This window comes from Populus nigra, chromosome 18 (genome assembly GCF_951802175.1).
Source record: "Populus nigra chromosome 18, ddPopNigr1.1, whole genome shotgun sequence".
Lineage (NCBI taxonomy): Eukaryota > Viridiplantae > Streptophyta > Magnoliopsida > Malpighiales > Salicaceae > Populus > Populus nigra.
In genome coordinates this window covers 8,617,837-8,629,694 of record NC_084869.1, presented here as the reverse complement: position 1 = coordinate 8,629,694, position 11,858 = coordinate 8,617,837, and the positions used below count along the sequence as shown (strand labels likewise).

The window sequence follows — 11,858 nt, the reverse complement described above, 5'->3', positions numbered from 1 at the left end:
TAATTCTTCGCCAAGAAGGTATTGAAATGTTTGGAAGAATCTAGTAGTTTATATTCTAAAAATGCCTTTTTTATTTTTTAATTAAAGTTATCTCACCTTCTTTCCTTCCCTTGCGTCTCTCTCTCTCTCTCTCTCTCCCCCTCTATTTTCAGGCTTCATCACCAAGAGTTCACTGATACTGAATTTGTATCTAAATATTGCTATATTTGAGTGATATAAGACTTAAAGATAATAGAAATAGATACACACATAAAATTAATTGAATGATAATAGAAATAGATACACACATAAAATTATTTTATGTAATATGATTTAATTACCTGATTGTAATATTTGATCTTGTAATATGATTTAATTACCTGATTGTATTCAATAACTCTATTTATTAAAATTATTTTTTATTTAATTGAATGATAATAGAAATAGATACACACATAAAATTAATTGAACTAAATCAAGGGAAAAAATATCTCGCAACGGTGCACTTATTATAAATTTTATCCAAAAATAAATATTTTTCATCTTTAAAAATAAAGTTTAATTAGATAAAAAATAAAAAAAATTATAGCTAAATTAGAATAATCTCTTCAAAAATTAAATACATGCAAAAACAAATAACCACTATTTAAAAAGGATAAATACAAAAAATAAAAAATTATAGAGAAGGAGCATTAATTTCAATATAAATTAAACAATTATTTTAAAAATAGATTTAAAAAAAAAACATGATTTTTTAAAGGGAAAAAAAAAAACAAGGCTAGGCCAGTGCATGACCCATTTAGATAGGGCCTGCACACTGGCCCTATTTTGTTTTAAAAAATATTGATTGTCGTTCACCCCAATATTTTTTTAAAATAAAAATTCTCGACAATATGTCACCTAGTATTCCCTAGATTTCGGGCACTATGGCGACCTAAAAAACAAGTTCTATCCGTTTTGTTTTTACTCAAAACCCTATTTTTCAATCTAATTTTGACCCTAAAAACACCTAGATAAGAACCTAAACACCATGAAAACCCCATAAATGACCTTAAAAACACACAAAAAAAAAACACAAGAACCTGAAATTAACCTAAAACAGAAACTTTTCCCAAGCTTAAATATAGTTTTTAAGGCACTTTCAAGGTAAAAAACACATTTAGACTGAACTTCCCTCACCAAATGGAATATTTTAACATAAAGATCGACTATTTTAGTGGTCAGAATTCGTGTCAACACCAATTCTCTCTCTCTCCCCCTCTCTCTCTTTCTCTACAACCAGAATATGACATCTTCTCTCTCCCCTCTCAAACTAGGGACTAAAAAAAACAAATTTAAGTTGACACTAATTCTGGCCACTAAAGTTATCAAAAAATAAATATCTCAAGATATTTGATCTCGCAATACGGTTTAATCACCCGATTGTGTTCAATAACTCTATTTATTAAAATTATTTTTTATTTAATTGAATGATAATAGAAATAGATACACACATAAAATTAATTGAACTAAATCAAGGGAAAAAATATCTCGCAACGGTGCACTTATTATAAATTTTATCCAAAAATAAATATTTTTCATCTTTAAAAATAAAGTTTAATTAGATAAAAAATAAAAAAAATTATAGCTAAATTAGAATAATCTCTTCAAAAATTAAATACATGCAAAAACAAATAACCACTATTTAAAAAGGCTAAATACAAAAAATAAAAAATTATAGAGAAGGAGCATTAATTTCAATATAAATTAAACAATTATTTTAAAAATAGATTTAAAAAAAAAACATGATTTTTTAAAGGGAAAAAAAAAAAACAAGGCTAGGCCAGTGCATGACCCATTTAGATAGGGCCTGCACACTGGCCCTATTTTGTTTTAAAAAATATTGATTGTCGTTCACCCCAATATTTTTTTAAAATAAAAATTCTCGACAATATGTCACCTAGTATTCCCTAGATTTCGGGCACTATGGCGACCTAAAAAACAAGTTCTATCCGTTTTGTTTTTACTCAAAACCCTATTTTTCAATCTAATTTTGACCCTAAAAACACCTAGATAAGAACCTAAACACCATGAAAACCCCATAAATGACCTTAAAAACACACAAAAAAAAAACACAAGAACCTGAAATTAACCTAAAACAGAAACTTTTCCCAAGCTTAAATATAGTTTTTAAGGCACTTTCAAGGTAAAAAACACATTTAGACTGAACTTCCCTCACCAAATGGAATATTTTAACATAAAGATCGACTATTTTAGTGGTCAGAATTCGTGTCAACACCAATTCTCTCTCTCTCCCCCTCTCTCTCTTTCTCTACAACCAGAATATGACATCTTCTCTCTCCCCTCTCAAACTAGGGACTAAAAAAAACAAATTTAAGTTGACACTAATTCTGGCCACTAAAGTTATCAAAAAATAAATATCTCAGGATATTTGATCTCGCAATACGGTTTAATCACCCGATTGTGTTCAATAACTCTATTTATTAAAATTATTTTTTATTTAATTGAATGATATTAGAAATAGATACACACATAAAATTAATTGAACTAAATCAAGGGACAAAAATATCTCGCAATGGTGCACTTATTATAAATTCTATCCAAAAATAATATTTTTCATCTTTAAAAATAAATTTTAATTATATATATAAAAAAAAAAATTATAGCTAAATTAGAATAATCTCTTCAAAAATTAAATACATACGAAAAAAATAACCACTATTTAAAAAGGCTAAATACAAAAAATAAAAAATTAGAGAGAAGGAGCATTAATTTCAATATAAATTAAACAATTATTTTAAAAATAGATTTTAAAAAAACATGATTTTTTAAAGGGAAAAAAAAGGCTAGGCCAGTGCATGACTCATTTAGATAGGGCCTGCACACTGGCCCTATTTTGTTTTAAAAAATATTGATTGTCGTTCACCCCAATATTTTTTTAAAATAAAAATTCTCGACAATATGTCGCCTAGTATTCCTTAGATTTCGGGTACTATGGTGACCTAAAAAACAAGTTCTATCCGTTTTTTTTACTCAAAACCCTATTTTCAATCTAATTTTGACCCCAAAAACACATAGATAAGAACCTAAACACCATGAAAACCCCATAAATGACCTTAAAAACACACACAAAAAAAAAATAACAACACAAGAACCCAAAATTAACCTAAAGCAGAAACTTTTCCCAAGCTTAAATATGGTTTTTAAGGCACTTTCAAGGTAAAAAAACACATTTAGACTGAACTTCCCTCACCAAATGGAATATTTTAATATAAAGATCGACTATTTTAGTGGTCAGAATTAGTGTCAACGCCAATTCTCTCCCCCCCCCCTCTCTCTTTCTCTACAGCCAGAATATGACATCTTCTCTCTCCCCTCTCAAACTAGGGACTAAAAAAAACAAATTTAAGTTGACACTAATTTTGGCCACTAAAGTTATCAAAAAACAAATATCTCAAGATATTTGATCTCGCAATACGGTTTAATCACCCGATTGTGTTCAATAACTCTATTTATTAAAATTATTTTTTATTTAATTGAATGATATTAGAAATAGATACACACATAAAATTAATTGAACTAAATCAAGGGACAAAAATATCTTGCAATGGTGCACTTATTATAAATTCTATCCAAAAATAAATATTTTTCATCTTTAAAAATAAATTTTAATTATATAAAAAATAAAAAAAATTATAGCTAAATTAGAATAATCTCTTCAAAAATTAAATACATACGAAAAAAATAACCACTATTTAAAAAGGCTAAATACAAAAAATAAAAAATTAGAGAGAAGGAGCATTAATTTCAATATAAATTAAACAATTATTTTAAAAATAGATTTTAAAAAAACATGATTTTTTAAAGGGAAAAAAAAGGCTAGGCCAGTGCATGACCCATTTAGATAGGGCACACTGGCTCTATTTTGTTTTTAAAAAATATTGATTGTCGTTCACCCCAATATTTTTTTAAAATAAAAATTCTCGACAATATGTCGCCTAGTATTCCTTAGATTTCGGGCACTATGGCGACCTAAAAAACAAGTTCTATCCGTTTTTTTTACTCAAAACCCTATTTTTCAATCTAATTTTGACCCCAAAAACACATAGATAAGAACCTAAACACCATGAAAACCCCATAAATGACCTTAAAAAACACACAAAAAAACAACAACACATGAACCCGAAATTAACTTAAAACAGAAACTTTTCCCAAGCTTAAATATGGTTTTTAAGGAACTTTCAAGGTGAAAAACACACTTAGATTGAACTTCCCTCACCAAATATAATAATTTAACACAAAGATCAACTATTTTAGTGGTCAAAATTAGTGTTAATGCCAATTCTCTCTCTCTCTCCCTCTCTCTCTCTTTCTCTACAGCGAGAATATGACATCATCTCTCTCCTTTCTCAAACTAGGGACTTAAAAAAACAAATTTAAGTTAACACTAATTCTGGCCACTAAAAAAACAAATTTAAGACTAAAGTAAATATTTTTTGTGATAACTTTGAAAGCATCATCTATTTATGATGCTTTTTTTACTTTGATCCTTCTTCTTTTAATTTTATCTTTAATCAATAAATTTGATTCAATTGTTTTTTATTTGTGCCCAAAAAACATGCAACCGTGCAAAATAAAAGTTTGAGGATCAAAATAAAAAAAAACATTTGAAAAGTAAATCCACGGTAAAATATGAAAAAATAAACAATGCATATATGCTAATGTGACAATAAGTTTATACTTGAATGTAATGATTCTAGTGAGTTGGCCTAATTGTCTTAATTCAATTATTTTACAAGTATAAATTGCATTAGGGATGTTTAAGAAAATCAGTCTATTTATAATATTTATATTATTTCACTCAATACAATCCGTCAAAATTGAATAATGATAGTCGGTCAAAAAAGTCTAAGAAATAAATATCAAGGATTAGGTATTGAGTTGGGATTTTCGAAACTCGATCAATCAAACATGTACACTCTATTTGTTTTTATATTTGATAGTTTATGGATTGATGATGTTTTATTATTATTTAGAAATGTTTTGGTTTCAAAGTTCTTGTCAGTGGGCTTCCTGTTAGATTTCTTTAATGCAATAAAAAAGAAGAAGAGACTTGTCTCTTTATTGGAGGGAGTAACTAGAATTTAATGGTAGTGCAAAGTATGAAAATTAGACCTAACATTATGGGTGTCATGACACCTACAATCAATGTTTCATGTTCGCCTTTAAATGTAGACTCTGAAAAGTAGCAATATAAGCTCGGTCAATGGATATATGTAATATCCATAAAAAATAGTTCAACTATATATATCGAACTCACCCGGATCCAAAAAAATTGAATGAGTCAAGTTTACAATTCAAAAAATATTAGAAGTTGAGTTAGATACAATTATGGGCTCAAACTTGACCCAATTATATCCATATGGTTTTTAAACATTCAATCCTAGTCCAAAAATTTATTTTCATTATTTTTCAGTCTCTAGATTAAGAGAGCACAGAAAGAGTTTTTATTATTGGAGGGGGGTAACTAGAATTTTGCCCCAGTTTGAGATTGCGATCTAAACAAAGGTTGACCAAAATTCAATTTTTTTTATTTAAAATTATTAGTTATATATTTTTGAATTTTTTTAATATGTTGAAATCAAAAATAAATTTTATTTTATTTTTTCTAATAAAAAATGATCTAAAATGACTTTTTGGATGCGAAACACGCCTACTGTAATTTTCCGGCGGCCCTCTAGTTGTTGGAGTTTAGATTACAAGCGGGACGTTGTCTGCAATCTTTCTTAAAAGAATATTAGGGCACGATCCTGCTATGAATAGCCCACATGCTTGTGTTTTTTTTTTTTTTTTTTTTTGCTAAGGCCCAGACGCACTGAGCCTTCACTAGTGAGCTCAAGTGTCTAATTGTTTTTTGTTTTAGTATTTAATGCATTTTTACCCCTTAGATTTATTCTCGATTACATTTTTGCTTGGATAATCTTACTCGTATTAGAGCACTAATTCAATGTCAAACAGTTTAATGTTTTTAATTTCACAGAATAATACAGCAGACACTGCCGAGAGACACAGGTATTATGGTAATTTATTATTAATAATGCCTTACACAGGCAACCAAAGCCACAATTAGAAACTTCCAGCTACTTTTATTCCTCTTATACTTTTTATCTTACTCTTTTAGACCCATCTTGACCCTCCGCTGAATTAGAATTAAAACGACATCGTTTTAATCAGTTTTGCTCTCGTCATCCCCCCCCTTTGCCGTAACCACCTATCAGCATATGATACTCGCTGACACAACTTCACCGCACCAGAAAAGAACACGCCCAACCGAACCGAACCACCAGCACTACTTCCACCGGCAATGCTGCCACTAATTCCACCGGCACCACCGCCTGACCACCCTTGATCTCACCACCACAAACAGCAGAAGCTTAAAAAAGAAAAGATGGCACAAAAGCTGAAGCTTAAAGTGCAAACGCTGATAACAAAACTATCAGACAGAGACACGTACACGATAGCGTCAAGAGAAATAGAAAGAATCGCTGAGTCCCTCGATAACACGACGATTTCTACTTTCCTCTCTTGCATCCTCTCCACCGACTCTACCGACAAGCCATTAGTACGCAAACACTGCCTTCACCTTCTCTCGACACTCTCTCATCTCTATTCTAATTCTCTCTCCAGTTCTCTACCTAAAATCCTCTCTTACATTACTCGCCGTCTCCGCGACCCCGACTCCTCCATCATCCGCTCACAATGTTTGACAGCAATGACCTCTCTCGCTTCCAAAATCACCAAAGTGCCATTCTCTACTGTATTTTTGAAGCAGTTGAGTGAGTCGGTGTTCACGGAGCAGGAATTGAATGCGCAGATTGGATCCGCTTTGTGTCTGGCTGCGGCGATCGATGCGGCGCCGGATCCAGAACCGGGGAGGTTGGGAAAAGTGTTGCTGCCGAGATTGGAGAGGCTGGTGAAGAGCGAAGGGTATAAAGCGAAGTTTGCAGGATTGGTTGTTGTAGGGAGTGTGATTGGTGTTGGTGGAGTGAGAGGGACTGGAGGAGGAACTGGAGGTTTGGTTAAGTGTTTGATTGGGTTTTTGAGTACCGAGGATTGGAATTCGAGGAAAGCTGCGGCCGAGGCGTTGAGGAAGTTGGCTGTTGTGGAGAGAGATGGTGTTGCTGAGTTCAAGAGTGAGTGCTTGAAAGTTTTCGAGAGTCGGAGATTTGATAAGGTTTTTTTTTTATTGGATTTTGTTTCTGATCTGATTGTGTTAGTGCAACTTTCCGTGCATGATTTTATTTTATTTTTTAAAAAATATCTAGGTGAAGGCTGCAAGGGAGGTGATGAATGAGGCAATAGAGGCATGGAAACAGGTTCCGGATGTTTCGGAGGAGGAATCCCCGCCTCCTCGATCACTGGCTTCTTCCAGAGGTAATAAGGAGTGATTATTTTCTTTTCTTTTTCAAGATTTGATCTTTCGTAGATGTGGACATTTTTTGGAGAATCTGTTATTTGTTTTGGTTTTGTTGATTAGTATATGGGACCATAAGAATGCATTTGAATTGGAAGTTTCTTTTGATTTCAAGCCACATCTTTAATTTCTGCTACTTAATTTGCTTATTTAGACTTGAATAATGGAATTTGCCCTGTTTTGGTCGTTTTGTGGTCTTAAGATTTATATGGTTAAATGAATTTGAAAGTTGTAATCGTCTGCATGGCGTTATTTGGATCCTCGTGTTGCAAATTATGGGATTTTGTTCTTGATTGTCTGTGTAACCCTTTTCTAAATTTGGTCTTTTATGATCACAGAAGATGCAAGAGACTGGCGCCACGGGTCTGGATCCGAAAAACTTCACCTTGCGGGTTCCGAAGCCCCACAAATGAGGACAAAATCCATTTTGGATATCAAGAATACTCCACCTGACAGTTCATTAATAGCAACCACAGCTAGGAAGAGAGGTCCTTTAAAGAGCACTGACGAGAGAACTAATCCAGCAATGTATGGGAAAGTGGACCAGAAGAAGATGGTGGACTGGAAAGTTGAAATTTCAGTTCCTAATAGGATTTCCTCAACTGCAGCTGGGGAAAATGATCTTAAGATGAAAAATGCTAAAGTTCCAGAAAAAAGGTTTGCAAAGCCAGAAACAAAACGATCCCTTTTTAGTAAGAACTCGGATGACAAGAAACTTAAATTTGGTGGTTTCAAGTCTGGGTCTCGTGTGGCTCCTTGTCATGAGGAGAGCCCTCATTCTACTGTTGTAGCTAGCAGTGGGACTGAAAATCACCATAGTAACCACAACGAGTGTGAGGATTTGTCTTTGATTCGATACCAGCTTGTTCAGATTGAAAGACAGCAATCTAGCCTGCTAGATCTTCTGCAGGTTGGTTTCACTGACTGGAAACTTGGGCTTCATCTTAGAATAACTTATTAGTACTTTGTTAATGAAGGTCAACGTATCTAGATTTCTTATGATAAACTATTCATCTCATTGTTGAACATAATTGAAAACATTTTGTTAAACTTGCTGATTCAAGCACTAGTGTATTTTAATTATGGTTTTGGCTCATGCTTTCTTCCATCCATTTTCTTATCACATATAGAGTTTTATTGGGAGCTCGCAAAATGGGATGCATTCCCTTGAGACACGTGTGCGTGGCCTAGAGTTGGCGCTGGATGAGATATCATATGATTTGGCTGTATCTAGTGGAAGGATGACCAACACAGATTCCAACAGAACCACATGTTGTTTACTACCTGGTGCTGACTTCTTGAGCTCCAAGTTTTGGAAGAAAACAGAAGGCCGGTATTCAAACTCAAGGATTTATTCATCCAGGGGTACTCCATTATCGGCTGTTATGCGCCATAGAGCTGATAGGAATGACCATTCTGAAACAATCAATTTGGGGAACCAAAGGTTACGGCTTCAGGGTGGTGGTGGCTTGATTGTGAATCCCCTGGCAGAGATTCATGGTGGCTCACGGGTGAACTCAGAGGTGACACAACAATAGCCAAGGATCAGCAGGTATTTCATATTGAACCGCTATTTAAGCTGTTCTACTATCCACCTTTCTTCTTTTGATTTGTTTAGACTTGTAACTTGCATGTCTTGGTGTGAATAGGCATTTGACAGAACCTAGATTCCTCCCTTCCCCTTCCTCTACATACTTCTGTGGAAATGCCTGCCTGATGTGCAGTCAGTTGGGCATTTGTTAATGAACAGTCTGATTCAAAAAAATACAAAAACCAGAATCAGCTTATCAAATTCCATGCACCACAAATCTTGGACTAAAAATTAGTTAACTTCTGGGTTCATGGAAACAATATCTCTTGTCTTGGACTAAAAATTAGTTAACTTTTGGGTTCATGGAAACAATATCTCTTGTTTGTTTTTGTTTTCTTGTATTTTTTAAGTTTGGAGTGCTGTGAAAACTTGGGTCATATGGACCTTCATGTTCCATTAATTACTCAAGGATCTATTTATGAATATTTCCTCTTGAAGCTTCCACCTAGAGAATAAAAAAGTTTCTACTAATAGATTTTTATGCTTTCTTGCCGGATCAAACTAGTAATAGTGTCCCCCCACTCCCTAAGAGGTCTCTGAGTTCGAACCTCTCCTTTGTAACAAAAAAAAAAAAAAAGCTTGTGAAATTTAAGGATGCTTTTCCACGATCTCTGCTTAATAGGTTATGGTAAGTCTGCAAGCTGTATATTTGTGAGTAACTTCCGTTGTGGTCAATGAACTGATAATTTTTTTTGCAGATTTGTGGGTTCACTGCATAACTGGGACGGTCCAATTTCTGTGGAATCTTCATTTTAGAAGAAACCAGTAAATGAAGAAGGGAAAGTTAAAGACTATCAGTTAGGAGTCCCAGTAAAGCAGCCAATTCTATCATAGCCTTTTGCAGTAACAGGGTGAAAGAAGACAATTCATGCCATAATTCTTCATTTTTGTGTAACATTCTTTTTCTTCCTGTTTCGAGCATTGCGAATGCCAACATAATGGTGAGAGACAGAGAGAGACATTCTGAGGATTGGGTGAACAAGCCACCACCATATATCCCCAGCCTGGTATAGAGTTGTTGAATTTGTGTAGCGAGTACTCTTGTTTCCACGGGAATGTTTTCATTTTCTCTTCTTGTTTCCACAGGAATGTCAGCTCTAGAAATACTCAAAAAGACCAGGTATTGCCATATCCATCAGAGCTTTTGTCATTTTGGGCTTTATGTAGATTGCTACATGATCAAATAGATGCTATGGACTGTCGCAGCTGGTTAATTGCACAGTGTTGTAGAAGGACCATACCGCTCGAATTTAACGTTCTCTGGGGTAAATAAGTATTTACCTATACGCAGCGGCAGGCTGAAATGCAAAATCTTCCACTGAAGAAGATTTAACAGTACAGCCCTCATCTTATATGATACTAGAATATTACCCGTGCTATGTCACTTCCAAAAATAGAACTTGTTTTTTTTTTTAAAAAAAAGAAATTAACTATGAATTCAAAATTTACTGTACATTAGATCATATATTTTTTAAATATTGCTTGATGGAACCATTATTTTTTTTATTATTAAGTGTCTGGCCAGCTTGTGCGTATCTCAATTAATCTCATGGACCCTGAAATTAATGACTATGTAAGCATCAGTGGTCTTAAAATTTGTGGGACTTGAACTGGCGACCTCTAGAGAGTAAATTCAGGGCTTGACCAGTTGAGCTATACTTCTTAGGGTTTTGCTGAAATCATTATTTTATTTTTTTATTAATATGGGTGTTCGGGTCAGTTTGCGTGTACTTTGATTAATCTTATGGGCTCTGAAGTTAATGATCATGTAAGTCTTTAATGACCCTGAGATTTAAGAGACTTAAACTGATAATTTTTAGAAATTAAACTTAGAATCTAAGTAGTTGAGATAATTAATTTTAGGGGCATGATGCTCTTTTTTTTAAAGAAAGGAAGCGTGGAGAGAAATGATAAGAAGATATTGAAACATTAATCGGAAAGAGATGCTGGAAACATGAGTTTATTTTGGTGAAAATGAAATTAAAAAAAAATGATACCTTTATATCTCTGCAAAGCTGCAAATCTAAACAATTATTAATTGTTGGTACAATAAATAAAGTAGCTGACCCATTAGCTGAACTCGGCTTCATTATGTTAATTAAAAAAAGGCTAGACAATCTTTCAAGGACGTGGTTCACCGTAGCCGCGGCACATTGAATGATATTTTTATTTTATATTAAAAAGATAATATATTAGATTTGTTTAAATTAATATAAGTTTATATCTAAAATCTGTAGATATAATTCTATAAAACAAAATAGAAATAAATTGAAAAACTCAATTTTTAATTAACTTAATGTTAAAGGATAAAATTAATAAAAAATAATTAATTAAAAAAATCCAGTGAAATCAAGTCAAATAGCCAAACTCATGGCCCAGGTTATGCGCGTAAATGAATTCAATAATTTTTTATTTCTAGAATTATTTTTTATTTAATTATAAGACAATAAAACTTATATAATTTTTTTTTGCATTAAATATTCTTTTTCAAAAAATAAAAAAAAAACAACCAAGACATGCATCAAGACTAAGATAGAAAAAAAGGCTATCTAATTTTTTTAAGCTAAGTAAAAAAAATAATTATTTTTATGTTAAATAAAAAAATAAATCATCCCAAAAAAAAAAAAGCTAGGTGCATGTCAGGCCAATTAATAAAAGGCTTGCCCAACATGCCATACCTCTTTTTTTAAAAAAAATTTAAAAAGCAAATGACATGTCTTATGTTTAAAAAAAAAAAAGAAATACACAACATGTTATCTATAGCCTTAGAATCTAGCGATCAAAAAGCATCCTAGAGATCTTCATTAACCCATT

At 32.6% G+C, this 11,858-nt stretch overlaps 1 protein-coding gene across 4 annotated transcripts; it reads left to right on the top strand.

Moving 5' to 3' along the window:
• The first annotated feature begins 6,122 nt into the window (after window positions 1-6,122).
• LOC133678928 (TORTIFOLIA1-like protein 3) lies at window positions 6,123-10,557 on the top strand. 4 transcript variants are annotated; one of them, XR_009836061.1, is made up of 7 exons: window positions 6,125-7,213; window positions 7,305-7,413; window positions 7,792-8,363; window positions 8,584-9,005; window positions 9,743-10,051; window positions 10,131-10,164; window positions 10,251-10,557. XR_009836061.1 is itself a non-coding variant. In XM_062101449.1 (5 exons), exons 1-4 carry the CDS (start codon window positions 6,428-6,430, stop codon window positions 8,989-8,991), a joined length of 1,872 nt encoding a protein of 623 aa, XP_061957433.1. In that variant the 5' UTR covers window positions 6,123-6,427; the 3' UTR covers window positions 8,992-9,005; window positions 9,743-10,194. The 4 variants fall into 4 exon arrangements, 2 of the variants coding, with proteins under 2 accessions (XP_061957433.1, XP_061957432.1); XR_009836060.1 differs by having other exon boundaries at window positions 10,131-10,258; XM_062101449.1 differs by lacking the exon at window positions 10,251-10,557 and having other exon boundaries at window positions 6,123-7,213; window positions 7,795-8,363; window positions 9,743-10,194.
• Window positions 10,558-11,858: the final 1,301 nt, after the last annotated feature.